This window comes from Tinamus guttatus, unplaced genomic scaffold (genome assembly GCF_059628265.1).
Source record: "Tinamus guttatus ecotype Peru unplaced genomic scaffold, ASM5962826v1 Tinamus_guttatus_pri_ptg000548l, whole genome shotgun sequence".
Lineage (NCBI taxonomy): Eukaryota > Metazoa > Chordata > Aves > Tinamiformes > Tinamidae > Tinamus > Tinamus guttatus.
Window position 1 is genome coordinate 1,448,643 of NW_028289082.1, and position 22,142 is coordinate 1,470,784.

The 22,142-nt window shown below is 42.1% G+C and overlaps 1 protein-coding gene across 1 annotated transcript in view; it reads left to right on the plus strand.

Moving 5' to 3' along the window:
* The window catches only part of INTS9 (integrator complex subunit 9), a 53,941-nt gene that overhangs the window by 266 nt on the left and 31,533 nt on the right, over nt 1–22,142 (plus strand). The window contains exons 2-8 of the mRNA XM_010222956.2: nt 3,483–3,610; nt 7,579–7,639; nt 9,665–9,727; nt 13,005–13,144; nt 14,626–14,712; nt 18,969–19,089; nt 19,924–20,058. Of these exons, the coding sequence (XP_010221258.1) occupies nt 3,483–3,610; nt 7,579–7,639; nt 9,665–9,727; nt 13,005–13,144; nt 14,626–14,712; nt 18,969–19,089; nt 19,924–20,058 (735 nt within the window). The remainder of the gene's footprint in view (nt 1–3,482; nt 3,611–7,578; nt 7,640–9,664; nt 9,728–13,004; nt 13,145–14,625; nt 14,713–18,968; nt 19,090–19,923; nt 20,059–22,142) is intronic.

Below are 22,142 nucleotides of genomic sequence, written 5' to 3' on the forward strand. Positions count from 1 at the left end.
TCGCCCCCTCCTTCCTCCGCCATCCATCCCCGCCTGCGGTCTGCGTGCGTTATATCCAATTAAACAGCGGGATTCAGGAGGAGGAGAAGGAGAAGGTCTTTTACTTTCTCCCTGTTCTCCAACATGAAGCATCGTCTCGGAGCAGGACCCGAGCCAGCCCATGACACGCGCGGCTCCCACTCTCTGGAAATAGCAATAAGCCTCCCTGGTTCATGGTAGACCCCATATCCTCTTTTATGATTCCTACAATGTTCATACGTATAGATCTTAGCATTGCACTATGAGTCTGACAAACATTTTGCCTCCAATAGTATCATATTTTAAAGGGAAGGTTATCACAAAACGTGCTACCATGTTACTGACACCTGCTGTATAAATCTCCTTTTTCAACTATTTTAAGTTTTCCAAGGACCTTGGATCCAGCCGCTCATTCCTTTTCCAGGAGGAATTGCCTCGTTACACTTGACATGCTGCAATTCTCCACCTGCCAGTGAAAACTGAGAGCGCTTTCAAAATTTCAGAGTGTTGATTTTATAGTTACCTTGAAGTTACTGTGCAAAGCCAAGCAGTTCTGTGCGTGTTCATAGCGATCAATATAATGCACGCCAAAAAGCAAGCTGAGAAATGAAATCTTTAAATGAAAACTGTGGTGGAAATGCAGATTGTCTGTTTCGTTTGCACGCTGAGCAGCAAAACCCATCCCCTGTAGAAGGGCAGAGGGGAGACGAGGTGAGAGAAATACAAGCTGTCTGAAATCTTTATTGTAATATTTTTAGGTTTGTCTACAAACTTGGAGGCCAGACCAGAGTCTTTTTCTTGCATTTGCCTTGAATTATGGCTGATGCTTAGGGCTGTGCAGGGAGGAGTTGGATGATATTTCACTCTCTTCTGTCATGTATTTAGGCTGAATTTGGAAGGACAAGGTAGAGGTAAAAGCCTCTGAACTTGAGTGAAAGTGAGAGACTCCCAGATATTCTAATGTGCTTTGGCTCAGGCAAACCCAGTTGCAATTTCCCCCTTAGATTTCAAGCTAGCATTTGATAATAATATCAAAAAATCATTGCAATCTGTGTCAGCTTCAGTCAGAATTCACTGGCGTTAACCTGCAAAATCCACAGTGTTTGAGAGCTGCTAGTCTGAGACTTGAGGCCTTTTCTCTGTCACGTTGCCATAAATGAGATCACCAGAGACTCGAGCACTCCGCTCGCCAAGAACCTTTCTCCACGAGGTTTTTAGTATTTGCAATTAACCCCTCGTCTCAGTCTCTTTGCGCCCCACTCTGTCAAACCATGCCACTTATGAAGCCTGTCAAGGATGTTGTGAGCTGAGGTGGGCATATTTTTAGTATTTCCTATGTGTTTTTTGTCCTTTTTCCATTACTGTTTTTAAATAGGAGAAGCACCTGTTGTGTTAGCTGCGCTGATCATTGGTCATAACAGAAGAAAAAAACAAGCAAATCCTAGTGCAAAAAGGACTTGCCTTTTAGTCAAATCAGGAATATTAGTAACTGGAGTTCCTGGACCTATTTTAAACAGTAACAGCTATAATTTGTGTGGGAAATAATCTATCACATTTATAGCACCTGAAGAGATAAATATAATGCAGACATTATGATTCTTGGATTCATACCCAAAAAAGTCTAATTGTTCAGCCCCAGAAATGTCACATGTGCAAATAGCTGCACAACACATATAAAGGTTTTTGGGTCACTTTACATGAATCTGATAGAAAGAATCCACTGACATGCAGGAATCCGCTTGCTACAGCTTGGCAGTGAAATACAGATTGTACTAGATGCTGTTACAGAAGGCAAGAGGAGGATTTTCCAGGTAGCTTGCAGATGTTATGGGCATAATCTGAATCACAGTTTAAAACAGAGCAAGAAAGTGCTCTGCTGATAGAAGTGGTGATATTTCGCTGCTTTTCTTTTTATTATTACCAATAGTTTAGAAGCTATAAAAATAATTTAGATTTCTTCCCCTCGTTTCTTTCTATTTACTTCAGTTGTACCTTCAGTTGTTGAAGTTCTGGTCTGGTGAAAACTTAATTTCCCATGCAAATTTGCATTCACAAATAAAGCAACAGAATTCCTTACATGTATTTCCATTCCTCCACCAGCTTGGTTTCTAAAGGTTTTTTTAAATTACAAGCAAGCATAATGTCGCTTTTTAATAACTAAGATTTTATGAATCTCAAAGCAAAAGTCTTGGCGATTATTTTTAATTTACTGTTTGGGGTTTAATAGCTTTTTAGCATTTAAATATAATTTAAAACTGTTTTTTGATGAATGTATATAAATAGGTCCTTGGGAGTTGTTAATCCAAACAGTTGCACTCCTGTGTTAATGTATTATGAGCAGAGGTAGAAAATAAAATGATGAATCTACCTTCTTTCCACTTAGCAGAGTGAAGGGTAGGAAACAAGCATAAGTGTAAATGACTTAGAAAATGACCTAAACTGTTTTCATATTCAAAGCAGCACATGGGCAACCAATTGATATTTTTAATCTTATTTGGACCCATCCTGAATTTAAAATCTGAGTTTGACCGTCTGAGAGTTGCCGTGGTGCAAATGTCCAAACTTTGAGATGCAAGATCTTGTATTTGAGATGCAAAATCTCTCATTCTTGCAGTCCTTGAAGATGCACTCAATTCCCTGCCAAAGAAGAGACACCTTCACATTAAGCTTGCCACACGCTCTGGAAACATTTAGTTTTTCACTCCCACTTATTAAAGATGACATTTTTATTCACTTTTCTCATTCCAAAACTTCAACCACTTGTGTTCATTGCTAAATATTTGCCATTCTCCATACAAGAGACAGCTGCATCTCCATGTCACTCAGTGCCCCTGTACATAACCTGCTTACTGGCTCATTAACCTGGAAGACATCTGGGATTTTTCAGTACACAAACCGCTCCATTCAGGTAGAGCCATCCAGTCCCTGGGGTTTCCTGTTTGCATTTAGCAAGACAAAAGGCAGGTAAGAGCCTGCCCCAGAGCTGCTGCTGCTTCTGTGCACATGCACAGCTGAGCTGCAGCAGCCGTGGGCTGCTCCTTGTTTGTGTGATTAGCCTGATTGCTTTAGGAAATAAATCTTGGAGGCTGTAGGGCTTCTCTCCCTCCCTTTCCTCCCCAGGCAGTTTTCAAATTCTCTAGCTGATTTCCAACAGGTTCAGGACTGAGTTTTAAAGATACTAATTTCCACAGGAGTTTTGTAGAAGTGGTGTTAGAGGAGGGGAACTATATTATTTTCTCTCCTCTTGTTAAGATCAGAAAACCTGGACAGAAGAGACTCTTCCTCTTAATACTTTGGCTTGGGGAAAATGCCAATTAACATACACAGCTGTGAGACAAGCAGATTTCATTTTGGTGCTCAGGAAACTACCTCTTGTTTAAAAATTGGGAGAAAAAGACCATTGTCAGGCCCGTTGCTGTGTTGATAAAGCTCACGGTCAACTCGTTCTCATCTTTTCCTTTCAGTACTGCCTCTCAGGACATCCAACGTTACCATGCAACGTGCTCAAGTTCAAATCCACCACCATCATGTTGGATTGCGGGCTGGACATGACATCTACCCTCAATTTCCTCCCCTTGCCGCTGGTTCAGAGGTAAGTTCTGTGGCCCGTCAGCGCTTAGGCTGGGTCTTCTTGGGTTGCAGTTGAAGTGCTCTGTGTAAAATGGGGAACTAGGAGGAGGGAGCAGATGAGCACAAATGAGCAGCATCATCTGATATCATAAATAGACTTTGTTCACTTAAAAATTCTCTTTATCAAAATAACGTCCTTTGGCTCAGTAGACGGAAGGCATTTTATGGATTTATTGATTGGTTTTTCGAGATAATTTATTCTGAGCTTCAGTAAAGTATTGCTGCAACTGCTCAGCACAAGTGAGGTCACATATCTGTCATCTTTCTGGCTTCTTCATGCAAGATGAGATAAATGGGTAACTGAGATGGCGTGCGTGGAGCCCAGTAAGCAGCATGTAACCACCCCCTGCTCAGGCTTTTCTTCAAAGCATGGATAATGCAAACAGTCCTCGTCAGCCAGCTTGAAGACATAATTGTCCCCTTTTCAAAATTAAATAAAAGGGCAGTGAAGCTGGACACAGGAATGGAATGGCAAGGACATTGTCCTGTTTGCCCAGAATGCCATATGAAACAGAGCCTAGAACTGAATCCTGAAATCAAGACTCTTGCTTCGATGCCACAACTGCAGAGTATTCCCTTCCCAGGTTTGTAGCTGGCTTTGGACGTTCAGTTAAATGGTTTATATCTTGCATAAGATGGAACAAGTTAGAAAGCTGTGGCTTGGGGAAGTGGATATGAGTAACTCTTCGGTGGTAGGAAACTAGTGAGAGTTTGGTATCCTTGAGGCTTGTTCTGGACTCAGGGGAGGCTTTGAGTGGAAGGGAGGGGAGGTTATGGGACCAAAGGGAGTTCCATAACTGACCTAAACCTAGTGAGGTCAAAGCAGTTGTCCAGCACCTCCTGTCAATTTTGTCCTCTTGGAGGTAAGAAAAATAGACAACAAATTCAGTGTTCTGTGAAACGTGGAGCTCCAGATGTGGTGTGGAGAAGGCAACAGGTACCACAAGACAAATCAGTGCAATAGCTGATTTTTGTCCCATTCCAAAATGTATTTGCTAACAACAAAAACCGGAGGCACTAGTAAATTTTGAAAGGTTCCTGAGAAATTGGGGAATTCAGGTACAGCCAGAGATGCATTGCATTGCTCCCCCTGCTTCCATCCAGTGCCTTCTTCCATCCTTCCCTGCTGCCTGCTTCTCCAACGCCAATTAAAAAAAAAAAAAAAAAAAAAACAGAATAAGTAGAAAAAGTAGGGAATGGAACAAAAGCTTAACAGGTTCTTTAGAAGGTGGGCAGTGCTCCCCCAGGGTATGTGAACGCTGCTAATAGCAGACCCTGGGAATGAGCAGCCAGATTGCAGGTCACAACCTGGAATTCCCCCAGTACCTCCAGAATGTCTGCCCTGAAATGCCTCAAACTCAATAAGGAAGGATGTCAGATTTGACCCCTGATGGCCCAGCAGAATGGGAGCAAACAGTTGGATTTAAATCCAATCAATCTTGTCTGTGCAGTGATTGAACGCCCCTTGCAGCAAGAGTTGTCCAAAACACATGGACTTGGGCAAGAAATTGATCTCTCCAGAACTCCACAAAACAGATGTGCTTCAGGGAGTTACAGAAATGCAGCAGAAACTCAAAGAAGAACGTGCCTGTAGCTAAAAGTCCTGATATCTCTGTAGTACTTTTGTTAGTGCCATTTTGTGCCTGGTTTCTCTTACCAGGATGCCTGAACACGTCTTCAGTGTGTATTAGCAACACAATAGCCCCGGGTGATGGAGACATTATCGCTGGTTTCCAGATGAGAGACGAAAGGTGGGACCTGAGGTCTCACATGAGGCTTGTAGCAGAGCAAGAGCTCAAAATATGTCTTGAATCTTAGGTTGTTAACAGCTCCTTTTCCTCTTACAGGCTGGAGTGTTTCCTCTTGCAGCTAGCCTTAGGTGGACCCGTTTTTAAACCTTGACCTTACGGGGAGAGAGCTTCTCCTGCCGTTTTTTAAGCTCCCCAGATTTGGCCCAATGAACCATTGGGTCCTGTAAAACCACTGTTAGTGCTGCAAAGAGGCCCTAATTTTAACCTCTGTGGAGCAGAAAGGTGTAGCATTACAGAGGATCTTTGCTGTACTGCTGGAGTCTGTGTCCTGCCTGGCATGGGACTCTCCTTGAGCAAACATTTTGAGAACCTGTGCTTTAATCTGCGAGAGACGAAAGAGCTGCAGTGTTTGTCTCATTAAAGGAGTTCTTTACTCTTCAAAAAGACCCATCAAAAGGCATTTAGATTCCACCTTGTTCCGAAAATGGCAGTCTGCTTCTCACCAGCCAGTGGTAAATGTGCAAAATTCCTGCAGCTGCCAAACACTTCATGCCAGTTCATGTACTTCAGAGCAAGTTTGTCAGCTGGAATTTTCTCCCCTATGCCAAAGTCAAATGCAAAGTGGCAAAATGAACATGTGGGAAGCTCTTAACCTTTCCTGTCTAGCAGTGACACGCTTGCTCACATTATTTATGTGACAGTTCTAGCTATTTTAGATTAATCAATCACTCCATTACAATGTCAAAACTATGTCTGCAGAAACTTTACCTTGGCTTCAGGGTAAACAGTCCTTTCTTCCCGATGTCACTTGCTCTGCTTTCACCCACATTCTCAGGACCATCTCCCAGTTTTGCTTCCCTTCACAAAATCATCCACTCTTCTGTGGATACCAGGTTTAATACCAGCCAACAGTGCTCTCTCCCCATGAACAAGGCAAAACACAGTGGGCTAAATCTGGAGGAATTCAACCAGTGCATCCAAGGAAGTTTATTTCTCTCTGCCTTGTGCTGTTGAGACCTGGGTTCAGGTTTGTATCCCCGGTTCAAGAGAGGTCCTAGAAGCTAGAGCGGGTATTCGGGAAGCTCCAAGAAGGTCAGGGCTCTGGAACCCATTGGTTTATCCTAGCAGGGAGAAGGATCCCTGGAGAGGCTCTGGAAACTGCCTCTGGGGATGTGCAAGACTCAGCTAGACAAAGCCATGGACACTGTAGGTGAGGGCTCTGGACTAGTGATCTTTAGAGGTCCCTTCCAACCAACCTTTCTTTCTTCATCTGTCAAAGCTGTTGCACATCAGAGTGGTTTGTTCCTGCCTTCTGTCAGCTCTGCACTCAGCTCTTCGGCTTGTTCCAGGCAAACTTTCCTCAAACATCCCTGTCTCCAAAACCCTGCACCCAAATTGGGCTTTTGAACATGTCAGTGGGGGTACATTTATCCACTCATCTTTCTATGGCCAGACTTTTTCAGAATTGCTTTTTGTCTTCAAAAGGGCTTTGCATACTTCTTGCATCGCCTCACCTGCTGCTTCTTGTTCATGGATCCTCCTGCTCTTACTTATCTTCTCTCTTCAGTCCTTCAGATTCAACTTCCTTTTTTCCTTCCTTGTGATTTTTGGAGTTCCAGTTCAGCTAGGTCTTTTACACTAATGTTAATCTGAACATAATATCCCTCCGAGACATTGAATCACCTCCTCTTTTCAAGATCTTAAGTGTGAATTCCCTTTTAGCAGATGATTTGCTACCTCTCCACAGCGTTTAGTGGAAAGCACTTGCAGATTTCATTGCAGCCAGGTTCTCTATCAAAATCTGAAGTAGTTGAAGGGCTAGATTTTAGGTAAGTTCAATTCTTTTAATTTTATTTCCTTTCTTTTCCATTCTTTAAATTTCTGTGGATATGCTTAAATCCATGCAGACAGTGATATACACCTAAGTTAAAGACTCATTCAAAAATCAGGTATCAAAATAAATTATCAATAGTGCCTAAGGTAATGGTAGCAAGAGATGTCATAATCACAATTTCTAATAGTCATTTCAGTGATCACTCAAGCCCAGTGAAACTGTCTATTTTATTGTTAGTTCCAGGGCACAGAGATGGTGTTCTCTTCCTGTGTGACACCAAGTACAAAGTCTGTGCTTAATGAGTAATAATGATATTGTTTGGTTTTTTTTTCTCTTTCTCTGCAGCCCCAGGCTCTCAAAACTTCCTGGTTGGGTTTTGAAAGATGGAAGCACGTTTCTGGACAAGGTAATGTAGTGATGGTTAGAATTGTCTTGCCATGCAAAAAGCCATCTGACGGGTTTGAAGTCTGCACTATAGGAACAATAATTCCGTGCCGACCCATTACAAAGTTTTCACTTTGCACCGTTATCAGCCAGGATGTCCTTGTGGAGCAGAACCTTTTGAAACAAAATGCTAATAGCGACTTGAGGCTTCCAGTCTTCAGAGGTAGCCTAGCTTTTAAAAAAATCCTTTTAAAATGCAGAAATTGTCAGTATGAATATTTTCCTATTTCACAGAGCTCCATAAATAATAGCACTTTGCCTTTGTGCAGCGTCTTTTATCCCACAAGCTCATTTTTCTGACACTAAAACTTCATAGCTTACTTGTAAATTAGGTTAGTATCATCTCCCTTTTTTTGATAGGAAAAGGAAGAGAAAGTGAATGGTTTGCCCATGGGAGGTCTGTGTCAAAGGAAAAGCATGACTTTGGCCTCTGTTGAAGTCAACATGTGTTCTGCCAGTGGACGTAGCAGGGAGGATTTTATCTTCGGCCTCCTAGTCCTAAGACACAGGCCTTACCCAGCTGCACCAGAGACACAGAATCTTTCTTTGTTTCTCCCTCTTTTCATTACGTTAGTTTTGGAGCCAGAATTTATCTGGGACTTCAACTGAAAGTAGACAGTGCAGCATGCAGCTTGGACTGCTATAGAGGCACAATGAGCATAAAAATATGTCAGATGTTAGTAAAATAGGCAGATACATTTCAGATGTATGTAGCAATAGATATCAGGAGAACAAGTACTGTTTTAATAGACTGTTCTCCAACTATGTGAACATTAAAGGGAAAACAGTAATAATAGATGCTTTTGTAGGGGCCTTTGAGATGGACAAAACTGGTTGTTCAGATTTTTGCAGCAAGGGAGCTGAAGACCACAGATTAAAGACCCCATTTTTCTTCTCATTGGAAACAAAAGAAACTGGATAGGCAGCACTTCTGTTAGCAAAATAGCAACAACTCTATTCAGACCCCATGCTAACTGGGAATTGCAGAGCTACAGAGCTGCCCAGCTTGAGTGCCCTGGACCTCATTTCTCCTAAACCCAGCCTTGTGGCCCTTCAGAGCCCACGGCCTTAAAAAATACCTGTCTGCCTATGTATTTTCTACAGTATCTTCCCAGCAGACCCTGCATAGACCATATTCTGTCCAAAGAACTGATAGGCTGTCAGTAACTTCTTACATGATGTTTTCACATTTCTCTGGTACTACAGTATATGCAGAGGAGATTCTTCAAGCTGTTGCAGTGTCAACAGAAATCACATTTTAGAAATTCAACAGCAGCATCTCTTTCTTTCACCTTGACCATTGTAACTGCTTGGAATGGCAAATACTTTGACCCGTGCTGGAAAAAGGAGGGGAAAGGAGTCAAAGGAGGATGTTTTATCATGTCAGGTGGACAATTCTGTTACTGCACTTGCTGCATGGAAGTTATAAAACTTAAGTTCTGAAGAGGCATTGAAGTTCACTACGATCTAGTTTTAATCATTTTGAACTCCTCTGAGATGAGGTTAGGAGACTTCTGCCACTGGATGTAATTGCTCATTCGTTATTAGTTGGCAGGTGCACTGTAATTATTAAGAATTGGATTCAGTCTTTAATTCTGTCATCTGAAGCTGGCTGAGACCACTTGCTTTTGGGACAAGCAAGAGAAGTATCTACAGAAGATGGCAAAGTGTGGGTGACAGGTAACCTGTGAGGCCTGTTAGGATTCAATCTGAGAATATTATTGTTTTGGTCTTTTCCTTACATAATCCTGAAGAATGAGGCTGTTCATTTGACAAGGATTTCTAATGAGTCAGCCTCGGCATCATAAGAAATCAGAGAGGAAGAAAATAGAGAATCAGCAATTCACTATAGATAAATCCCACAAAAAGTGCTACAGAGAGCTTAGATCCCTAAAAGATGTTTAGTAAACACTGTGCACTCTCCTGTGTAATATTGGGTTGTGTTTTTGTTTGTCATCTCTTGTCCACTGATGTGCTTCTGCCACAGGAACTCAAGGAGTGCTCTGGCCACGTGTTCGTAGACTCTGTGCCTGAGTTCTGTTTGCCAGAGGTGAGTTTAATCAAAACCTTATTGAAAAATATGACTCCATTCAGTCATGCAGGACAATTTTGCTAAGTCGCTATAACCAGATTCATGCTGATTTGTTACTGCTTAGTAAATAATAATACTGAAATCTCTGTGTTGTCAAGGCTGTAATATTTATGGTATTGGGAAAGGTTAGAAACAGCCCTTTTAAACAATAGTTTTAGGACATCTAGGAGATCTAGCAGATTGGTATCTCACAGAAGAACACAAAAGATTTGACTGTCCCTTTTTTATGGGCCTTCCGAAGACAATATGACGTGGCTTTGACTGAGCTGGACTCAAATATGACAGGATACATGTGCCGATCTAGATAAGAGCAATGAAGGAAGGCAAGAAAAGCTGCTTGTCTCTAGCTGCAGACCCATGCCCTGCCTGGTGGAAGTCCCCAGGGAAACCTACAGTCTGATTAAACTACTTCTTGGTTGCAGTCACACACGGTGTTCTGCCTGAAGCAAAATTGGGTTAAAAAATGACTGCCTACATAGCTATTAATCACTGCCTCTGTGAGGGAGGATCCATACGCTTGTATCCGCTCGCATAGCTGTACAAGTAACTAATGGTCAGGCCCAAGAATACCCGAGTTTATAAAAAGGAAAGAAAGCAAAAAATGAACTGAGCTTACACTCACTGGATTTTCAGGAATAGTCTAGGGATAGAGTCCTTTTTACTCACTGTGCTCAGGCAGCGATAACATCAGTTCCTGCATTTGATGTTGGGATGTTTTCCCTGTCTTTGAAAGACAGAAATGATTGCCTTTGGGCAGGGATTTCTTTTTCTGCCTGAGCTTGTTGAGAGGAACTGCAAAGCACTCCTAGAGGATTGCTGTAAGCTTGCTTGGGTTCTAGCAATGATGGGTTTGTCTGTTGATTCTTAGAAATTCACCATTTGTGGCTTCCAACTCTTCTCATGCTGCTTCTTTGAAGCAACCCGGCAGCTCTGGTGCTGGTTTTGGCAAGTGGTATCAGCAGATTTGGGTAGAATTGGTGTTCCTTTCCCAAAAGGAACAGACATGATTCCATCACACACACACAAAATAAGACAACAAAAAAACCCCACTCCCACAACAGTTTAAAAAAAAAAATCATGACTAATAATTCTGGAGTGCTGTCCTGTGGGATCAAAGAGACAAGAAATAAAGACTTCCCTGTAGCAGGGCTGTAGAAAGTATCCTTATGCTCAGAAAGTGCCTTTACGCGCCAAATCTGGCGCCAAATTTGGTTTGTGTTCCCTTCGGAGCTGAGCCTGAGTGATAATCTGCCAGCTTTTGGGGTGCTTGAGCTAGTCTAGCTGCTTACTTTGTTGGGCTGGAAAATACCCCCATCTTGAGCTCTAAGTAGGACTGATGGAGAGTTACTGCCTCATTTAGGGTACCGGTGTCATCACTGAATGTTTTCTAGAAGTCTGTGTCATAACTAGAATATAACAGCCAGCCACAGATCACAGCTGTAGGGTTTTATAAACAGCCTCTCAAATGCTTCAGTTCCCCAATGGATCTGTTAGTGATCCCTAGCTCTCCTCTCCTGCTTCACAGGCTCCCCTGGCTGGAGGTAGGTTCAGAAGTCACGACCAGCTGAATGTGTGAGCAAAGCAGAAATGTTGCTCTTGTGTGGCTGTAAGGAGCTGGTATGAAAGACATTTTGTCTTCGTCTCCTTCCACGGCTCTCCTTTTGAAGAAACTTGTCTGCAAAAGCAGCTTGTTTGAGAATCATAGTATCACTTCCAGGAACACCATTGCCAAAGAAAGCCAAATTTTGAATGTAATCCAGAAGCCACAAGGTGATAAGAGGCTGCCTCAGCAGCAGAGTACACTTTCTCGTGTCAGAGTGCAGGGTGCAGCCCTTTCTTTGCTTGGCAACCTTCGTGTCTCCACATTCAGGAAACATTTTTAAACCTCTTCAGTTCATAGGCACTTTCAGGGAGATTACTGCAAGGTCCCAGAGAATATTTTAGATTTGTTTTGATTTTGACACCCTTTTCCTCCTATTGGTAAATGCTTCTAAGGTGTGCTGAGAAATAGGACACTTAAATTTGCCAACTGGTAGACTGGATCCTGCATCTTTCCAACTTCTGATGGGTTGTTGTGCTGGGATTCAGCCCGGTGCTGTGAGTGACTCCCTGTTTGGGTCTGTGTGGCCTAGATGTGACTGAAAAGCGAACCTTGAACAGCCAGTTGGATAGAAGGCAGTGTCAGCAGACTCCTTGACACCATGTAATGTATATTTGGCAAGTTTGGTAAGATAAAAAGGTCCCTGACAGGAATCTAGGGGTGATATTTCACCCACTGAACCTTGAGATCATGTCTTCAACATCAGCTGGGCTCATGGATGGAAACCAGGCACGCTTACATGGGAGTTAAGCAGCTTGTCACCAGAGCACCATGTCAGCCCTCTGAAAAGACGAGTGACCTACTTTCTTGCCATTTTTATTCAAATTGCTGGACCAAGTCTTGTAATCAGATAATATGTGCTTGATGAGTGTTGAATTCCATTAGCTGCTCTATAATAACTGAGTTAGAGGTCATATATCTTGTAAAGTTCTGACTTGACACCGTTTGTGTTATAGCATTACCAGTAAATATTTCTAATTAAAATTCCTTTAACAATGTGTGAAATCTTCTCCTTTCACTCTCGGAGCCGCTGTCTTAACTGTCACATCAAAACAGACTGGACCCACCCGTCTGTTTTCTGATATCAAACGAATGAGCTTAATCTCTTGCTGTAGAAAATGTGAATGATAACGATGCCAAGCCTTTAGTTTGGGGAAAAAAATGTATGAATTATGCTAAGTATAGGAATGAATAGGATCTGCTTTCTCCTCTTGCTCTTCGAGGGTCAGTACCGTGCGCTGCATGAAAAATATGTGAGCCCCCCTGCTAAACAGCTAGTGCTCAAGTTTTGGTGACTGGGTGGAGTGTTTCCCCCTGCAACATCAGACTTATGATAAAAGTGTAGTCACGATGTCTCTCTCAACAGCAGCCATTTCGTTACATGAAAGGCACTCTCAGGACATGGTGTCCTGCTCAGCTCTGAGGAAGAAGTAATTTTGGCTTTTTTTTGAGTACTCTTGTTAATTTGAAGGAAACGTTAATCTTTGCCACTGCTGAGATACACCCCTTTGGATTAGAACAGTTACACTTTTGCAATATCAAGTTAATTTATTTAAAAAAAGGAAGTATTTTCCTGTCAGTGCTCAAACTGCACGAAAGGGTTACATGTTGCTTATCTCTTTCCTCTGTTTTCAGACTGAGCTGCTCGACCTCTCCACAGTAGACGTAATCTTGATCTCGAACTATCACTGCATGATGGCATTGCCCTATATCACAGAGTGCACAGGATTCACTGGAACAGTGTATGCCACTGAGCCCACTGTTCAAATTGGCAGGTAAAAAGCCCCTTAATATTCTCTGCTCCTCTTTCATCACTGCTAAGGAAAAGGTGTAAAGGACAATATGGGCAGAGTGTGGTGTCTAATGTTCCGAAGAGGCTCTTAGGCAGTAGCTGAAAGGCAGCCAAGTCTGTAGTGCTGCAAATGTGTTAACTCAGTGTTTCCCAAGCTCTGGAACACGCTGTCTGCAGCCCTGGCAGCAGCTGCTTTGAGTCCAGGCAGTGCTGGTCATGTAGTAGATCGAGTGGACTGAGACATCTTGAGCAGCACTTGCCATACGGCCAACCTCAAACCTTCAAAGCCCAGGAATCAAGGGTGTCTCCTCTCTGCTCCCATTAAACAAAAGGGGAAACACCCGGCTCTAAATCAACATATGTCTTTAGGATGATAGTTCTGTAGCTTTTCATCCTTTGAAATTCATATGCTTAAGCTTTCTTTCACATCATAGAAGGGAATTTAAACTGTTTATTTCAAATAACAGTTGAGATTCCCTTGTAAGCTGTTCCAAAGAGGAGATGCTCTAGGAAAAACAGCATAAATGTGAGACTGAAGTAGAAATGTAAGACCTGGCAATGATGTCAAAACTTCATATTTGCTTATCTATTTTGAAGACTTTTCTTCAGAAAACCAAGTTGTTTGCTGACTTCGATAGCTCAGCTGCCACTAGTAAAGGCTGCAGGTTTGGGCCTCAGTGAAATCTGGCCAGACGTGTGGGTGCAGAGCAGCTTCCATGTTCAAAAACTCGAGACCAGAAATTAAAATTAGAGACCAGAAAATTAAACCACGATATCTGAATTACTGCTTCATAAGCACTTGAGAGCAGGAGCCTTTATCCATTAAAGGTTCTATACAAAATTCTCAGGGAGTGATTCTCCCTCTGTGTTTAAAAAAAAAAAAAAAAAAAAAAAAAAAAAACAACAACAAAAAAAAAAACACAAAACCAGAAGGCCCTTGAAGGAAATTCTGTCATTTTGCAGTTAAATCTATCACTTCCTGCCTTCCAGGGGAAGCACACATACAATCACAAATGCTGTTTAATACCAGGCAGTAAGATTCCAGTGAAATCTGTAGTGCTTGACATTTTTAATGCCTGACATATTTTTCTGTCTCAAATTGTGCGATTGTAGAGGAGGAGAATTCACACTGCCAATGTGCTTGGCATCTCTTAGTGATAAGCAGGCATCAGCGACCAAGTAATGTCTCATTCCTTATGACAAGCAGTCAGTTACCTAGAAATCACCTTGCACAGCAGGAGGGAGATTTGGGAATGCTTGTTTTCCTGCGACCTGGCAGTATTGGAGTAGCTTGAGCTCAGCTGGGAAACAGGGAGAGTGGTGAGGGGTGATTGCTGGGATGCTCTGCAGGAAGAGCCCCTCTTTAAAACTGCCTGCTAGTGTGTGATGTTTTGGAAGCGTTTGGCACAAAGTTATCTCCTGCTTGAAAGCCTATGATGGGCATTTAGTTGTGGCGTCTTTCAGGCTTCTCATGGAAGAACTGGTGAATTCCATTGAACGGGTGCCAAAGGCTCAGTCTGCCTCCATGTGGAAGAACAAGGAGGTCCAGAGGTAAGGAGCAACCCACTTGCACAAGGGACTTTCCTAAACCATTGGAATCCAACCCATGGTTGGAATTTACTGTAATGATGGGTCGGCTGCCATTATTTCAGGTCTGATTTGCTACTGCCCTTAAGCAGAAAAAGAAGTTTAAGACAAATACAGCAGTGGCTGCCTCCTTGGCTCTTTTCTTTCCTTTGCACATTGCTGATCTTCCAAAAAACCACACCAACTTCATCTTGGAGAGAGACTTAGTAACATACAATCATCCCTCTGGTCTTCCCCCACCTGACTTAGATCCATGTTGGTGAATAAAAACAGCAGATTTTTGCGTTAACATCTTACAAATATTGAAATCAGCAAGCTGTTTAAATGTAATTATATTGTATTGGAATAATCTTCATTTAAATTTATGTTTACATTCAAGTTTGCTGAAATGCTAAAAAAGTCAAGCCACCGAGCTGGTGGAAGTCACTGGTAGCCATTCTGCCACATCCCATGTCTTTCCATGCCCACAGTCCCTCTTGCACTTGAATGCAGAGTTTGGTTTTGTTGTTTTGCTTTGATTCAATCACTTAAAAGCAATTTGAAATTTGAAAAAAAAGGAACACTTGGAAAGTCTGTCTCTACATAAAAAGGTGCTGAAAATTAAGATCTTGTGTCTCTAAAGTTTTGAAAACCTATATAATCTGAACATTATCAGTCCAGTTGATTAATTGCAGATGATACTTTCCTTGCAAATAAGTTGATTTTGGATTTACAACATGTTCTACAGAGGAGAAAGTTTTGTTGCTGGCATATTTTAAAAATAGGGCTGGTTAATCAGAAAGTTATTTTAAAAAGCTGGTTGAGCATTTTTAATTGAGCTCTTATTTTCTATTCCTATTTCTTAATGTAGCTTGATGTAAAAGTTTACTAAAAATGGATTCTCTCATATGTTATAAAAGTAGTGTTGCCATTTTCCAGTATAACAAAGCAAAGAGTTTAAAAGTACAAATTAAGATTTGTTTAGCCATGTATTGTACTCCCTGCTAAGTACAATGTTAGGTCATCCTTGCAACTCACTTTTTTTAGGGAGGTAAAACCCAGATATAAAACACAACTAAGGACAATGAAGTTGATCAGTGTAATTATTCCCATCACACTAGTGCATGTATTTTGTGCCTGTGGTTTGAAGGAGGGTCATAAATGTAGAACTCATTTACTGTTGCTTTCCCAATGGTCGTATTGTAGGAAAACGTGCTCTCTCACACTTGAGGTGTTGGTGACTGTTCCAGAAGCACCACGGGGAGATGATCTTTGTGCTGAATCATCCCATGGAGGTACAAGGTGTAAGAGGCCACCTTGAGATGAACAGGACCAACCTTTCTGTCCCATTTACCAGACCTTTGTAGAGCCCATAGCACTGGCAAAATACAAACTGGTTGGAAACCTTCTCCAGACAGCAGATCCCACAACTTCCAGAGGAAAAATGCCTGATTTGCCCAAATATGAGATAGAGGCAAAGCAAAGAACCGCTACACTAGTGGGGACAGTCAAACCTAACTAACTAGTTACCTAATTAGTAGACATGCCCTGCTACTTAAGTCTACGTAGCATCAGCTCTGCCTTGTGGCTTCTCTGAACCTGTGTTGCCTCTGAGCTGGAAGAGGGGACAAATCCGAGTTCTCTTTCCAACGTTGCCCCACCTAAACTACGAGTTTCCCACTTCCACCTCCCTCTACCTCCATAACGTGGAGTTTCCATCCACCATACAGGTTATAGAGGGGCTTAATTAATGTTCACCAAGCGTTCGAGATTCTTGGTGACAAGTGTCATGCAAGCGTGAATGGAGCTGATGATTACAGCACGTGAGCAGACATCTCCTGATCCTCGAATTAACACCTGGCTAAGAGCACACGCAGGCTTGGGCTGACATCCATTATTTAAGAAAATGAGATACTTGGTGATTTTTTTAAATGCTTGGCTGTTGCAAGAACAGAATCCTTATTACTTTTGAGTGAAACTTTTTCAGGCTGATCAATCACTGTTATTGCTTTACAGTTCAGCTAGTTCTACTCTGAACAGTTAGTATAAAACACAAAGTATTATCATCTCCATTAGATAAAGCACGGAAACATTTTAAATGCAAATACTGTATAAAATATAATAAGTTCATTATAGTGGCTTATGTTTCTCCATTATCAGCCCGAGTCTGAACTAATTGCTTTGGAAGTTTTATTACCAATGGTTCTTGTTTCAAACGAGCAGTCTTGTGGAGGCTTTTTAGATGTTCAGCCAAGATGTCTTTCATACTGATTATGATTTGGGAACTAAGGGGGGGTCTTTGCCACATGGAAGATGCTTCATTGACTACCCATTTGGTGGCTTCTTTTCTCTTTCTCTGAAGTGCTTGGAGCAGATTGTTTCCTGGGACAGGGTGGTGGACAAGACAGTCCTATGTTCTGATCCAGCTTGGTATTGCACTTCTTTCCCTCCTAACAGGAACGCTTTAAACACTGAATGCAATCCTTTGCACTGAACAGGAGGGAAATTGAATCTCTATAGGTGCCCCATTAAGAATAGCAAGTACCTGAGCTTCCTAAACATGAAGTTTCTATACTAACTACTGGACCATGCAGCTCCTCAGTGCCTCTGTGTTTGTCCCTGCATCTATCTCCAGGCAGCTGTTGTGAGATGATCCTCAAGAAGTTGCTTTTTGAAGCCATGTTAGGAAATTGAGTCCAGGCTTCAAAATATCCTTCAGTGACCTCCTGTAAGGAAGAGATGGATTGAATCCTAGCGGGGTGATGTGAGAGGAACCAGCAGCCCCCACTGTCTCTTATGTGCTGCTCAGCCAAGAAAGAAACCACTGGAGCAGTGATCCTGCTCATCTCTGTTGGGGAATCACAGGATATTTAAAGCGCAGCCACAGAGTCCGAGGCTAATAGAAAGTTACTTCCATCACCAAGGACAATTCCCCACTTTTCTCCATTACCTGGGAGATTCTCTTCTGGGAAGAGAAGCTACTTAAAGCATCCAACACTAAATGCTTCTTATGGTAGGTTAGAGGCTTTTACAGGCAATTTGCTTCGGGGAGATGGTGGACAACTATCCACATTGTCTGGCCTTTTGTTGCTTATGACTTCCCCAAAAAGGCCTAGGACGTTGTGTTTGTTTCCCTAAGCAATGCACTTCCAGGCAGCATGTGCTGGAATTGCAGTTATCACACTAGACCTGGGCAGCAGTCTTGGCAAGAGCTGGCCCCAGTCCTTCCTTTGGTATCTTAAATTATGGAGGAGTTCACTGACCTAGTAGATATAACAATAAATTAAGTTCCTTTAAACAAATTGATCAAAGAAACTTGACCAATTTTCATAAATCATTGGAAATTAGTCTGAATTAGCCTTTGATTTACCATTGGTTTAATATACCAAAAAAAAAAAGAAAAATCCTATTCTTCTTATGCATTTGGCAGCTGCTTCCTGCCTCAGTTCATGTTGCTAAGGAAGATTTATTCCTCAGAAGTTACCATCTCTCTTAGAGCCTGTGACATTACACTTCTTTCCTTGACGACGCTGTCCAGCTAACTTGCAGTGTCCGTGAGTAGGGGAATGGATGGTGTAAAACATCTTAAATACTTCCTTGTAAGTGATCTCAAAGTGGTTTGCAGTGTCAGCTAGTGCATCCTTGCCAATGTGCTCCGAGGGCAAGGGATGTGTCTGAGCTGCAAGCACAGAAACGGAGTTGCAGGGGTGTGTGCTCCTGGAAGACACTTGTGACAAGGCTGGGAGCAGAGCTGGACTTTGCTCATGATCTGGTGCCTATATTTTAGCCACTAGATTGTGGCAGTCTTCACTTGTTTCAAAAAAAAATGAGTTTTAGGTTCTGGGACATACAAAATAGATGCTTATCGAAGAGCCCAGTCATCTACCTATTCTATTTGTGCATTTCATATTGCCATTTCAGATCAGGCAGCACTTCTCAAAGCTGCTGAGATTGCCCCAAGAGCTGCTCTAGCACCTTCATCACAGCTACTTCTCTGAATAGGAGCAACCACAAAGGGAGCTGAAGGAGAGCAGTGTTGAGGTTGACTCAAAATGGGCAACGTGGTTCTGATATTCAACAGCCAGAATGTCTCGCTCCTCACTTTGGACCACCAAGCATATTTAAGAAAGTATAAGAAGAAAAAATAAAGGAAAATTAAGATGTGGAGAGAAAAATTGGCATAAAAACTGGTGGTCTTCCAGGAATCTCTGCAAATGCCCTGTTCATGTTGATGGTTGCAGGTTGCTGCCCGCCCCTCTGAAGGATGCAGTGGAGGTGTCCATGTGGAGGAAGTGCTACACCATGCCCGAGGTGAACGCCGCGCTCAGTAAGATCCAGATGGTGGGATATTCCCAGAAAATTGTGAGTATCTTTTAAAGCTATCCTCAGCTTAAGAGCAACAGCCTCTTGTTTCTGGAAGTGTCTGAGAAAAACGCTTCGTTTTTGCATTTTCCTTCTGAGTCCTATGTAAGACTAAGCAGAAACCAACCACTAGATTAGTCTAGTTACCCTAGCCCAGAAAAACAAAACAAAACATTATTTTCTGTGCCTCCTAGGATATCCCACTCTACCTCTTAGGGAGGTTCTTTCTGGTGGAAATCAGGGAGTATCCATTTGTTCCTCCTTTTCCTCAGGGGACACCGATTTTAAGGCGTACCTGGGAATTCAGAATTGAGGTGGGAGGATGTACCAAATGAATGCATCCTCTCTGTCTGCAAGCCACATCCCCTTCTGAGTTGCTGTATCTCACTTCTGGGAATCTTTTGAGTGCTTTAGCATCCACTTTCTTTCATGTGGCAAATTAGGTATTGTAAACAGAATATAATGGTCCACCTGAACTTTAAATACTCCTTTCCAAAGCGTTCCTTGCTGAAGTTTGTTGCCTGTTCCTATAAGCTTCCTAAATGCAGCCTGGCCAGGCAGAGGATTAAGACCCCAGTTAATTTCTCGGTTGAGAGGAATGGTGCAGTGTGAACGTGGATGCCAGAGAGCCTGCATGGAAGAGGGACTTCATGAAGTTCCTGCCCTAGGAGAAGCATCGCTCAGAGCATGTGTCCTGTTAGATATGGAGAAATGGCAACACCAGATATAAAGCTTAGGAAACTGGCTTATAAAGCCCTTGAATAGCAGATTTTAATATTTTTTTAGTTGATACCATTGATGTAAAATGACCTGTTCTCTCAATGTGTGTTTCAGGAGCTGTTCGGTGCCGTGCAGGTCACTCCGCTCAGCTCAGGCTACGCCCTTGGAAGTTCCAACTGGATTATCCAGTCGCACTATGAGAAGGTTTCCTATGTGTCGGGATCTTCCCTGCTTACAACCCACCCTCAGGTACAGCCAGTTTTCTTAGTCCTCTACTGGGAGAGGTGTCTTTTCTCAAAAAAGGACAGCAGGGTTCACACCTGCTGGGATTGGGTGTCATGTAGAAGTACAAATGCACATTAGTTAGCAAATGCCTAAATCCTCAAGGGGCACGGAGCAGACCTACTATCCCGGTAAGAGGTGCATGGAAAAGACAACCAAAATCTTGTGTTACTGATAATTTTGTGTCAGTCTACTTACCAGGTGTGAAATTCTCCTTCACCTTAAAAAGAAAGATTCCAACAGCGTTAAACTGTAGGGCGTTAGTAACTTTTTTAAAAAAAAAATCCATAATTCACTAAAGAGTCTTTACAGACAGTTCACAGACTGCTTCTATATCACTTCTGAAACATCCTTCCTTGGAAAAAAATGATAGCTAACTGGCTGCCAACATTTCCACCCTGCTCTGCTAAGGGCAAAGTCTTTATAGTGCTGTAGATGTAATTTCCAGTAAATTAATTCTCTCTAGATCCATAAATTCTCAGTGGAAAGAATGGCCTGAAGTTTGCAGTACTATGTACTTTCGAAGTTGTCAAAATAGTTGAAAGCAATATTAGCAGGAGATATTTAAAAATAATTTAGAAAATATGTCAGGTTCATGATTAGTAATTTCCCCCAAGGTGAGTATCTTCTAAAGAGCTTTGCTTTTGAGCATCCTTCATTTAAAAGCTTTATCTCAGGAGCTGAACAACTACAACAGATAAACTCTCCTTATTAATATGAGCGTACTCAGCTGCATGCAGTGTATCAGAGTCTCTAGATCTCTTTCTCTCACTCCAACTGCAGGAGAAATAATAGCAGTTAAGGCAGGGTAGTTTCAGGTTTTAAAAGTGCAGGAAAAGGCCTGGCTTTATCAACTGGGAACATCTCTAGTTTCTAACAGGAGATAAAATCTGAACTATTCACTTTGCTGACACTGTTGTTTGTCCCACAAGCCATAAACCCTCTCCAAGAGCCTAACTTTTTAGCAGGCAATCTGTCACTCTTTGCATTAACTCTGTGTATTAACACAGAGTTTGAAGGACTAGCTTACCAAGCAGTTGAAATTGCTCCAACTGCTTTTTCCTTGTTGTTTTCCATGTCACAATAGTTGGTGAATATTGTCTGTGTATCAGATATCTACTGTTTTTCTAGAAAATGATATCCTGTTAATCAGCATATGTTTATTTAAAAACATATCCCAACCTTTTTGAATCATAGTGAAATATTAGCAGTCTCCCAGTCTTCTGGAACTCTCTCCACAGTGATTAAAAATGAGTATCAGTTATCCAGGGTCTCTTTAGCAGTTTGCTTAGGATGACTAAAAACACATGGAAAAATATTTCTTCCTCTTTCATCTTGTCTAATATTCACAGGAAAACACTGGAAAGTGCTTCCTTCTCAAAAGATACAAACAAGATGGGGTTCAACCAACCACAATGTCCCCCCACATCTTTCCTCCATGTCCTCCCTTCTGCCAGCACTGATTTCTGTGATCACACAGTGAAGTGCTTTGCAGAATGGATCCTTCAGGAAAACACTGCATGTTGGATGTTGGGGTTGATCTTGCATGCAGCAGCAGCAGGAATCTCCTTTAGATCCTCGGTGGGTCTTTGTGAGAAGTTGTAGTGAGGGATTCAGCAAGACTCTATTAGCTGAAAATAGCTGAAGAGCTTTAAAGGGTTTGTCTGAGAGCTAGGTCTGGCACCATGACTTGTTCCCCGTACTGTTGGCAGAAGAGTTGCTATTAAAAACATTGCCTCAACCTCTGTTGAAGCTCAAATTGACACAGTTGCCTGTTGGCACCAAAGCAGAGAACAGGAGTTGACAGCGCAGGTTCAGACATGTCACTAAAAGCTTTTTAAGACATCTTCTTTACATTAACCCACAAAAATCAATGCAAGCCCTCTCAGTGCAGTAGCAGCTGAAATTATGTGTATCTAATATGGCTTAATCGTTATGTACATTATCACAGGCAGATTCGATATTATTTTTTATTGCATTATTGGCATTTCATTTTCACGAACACACGATAGAGAGTCAAAGATTGTGATAAATCTCATTTAACAGGTTGG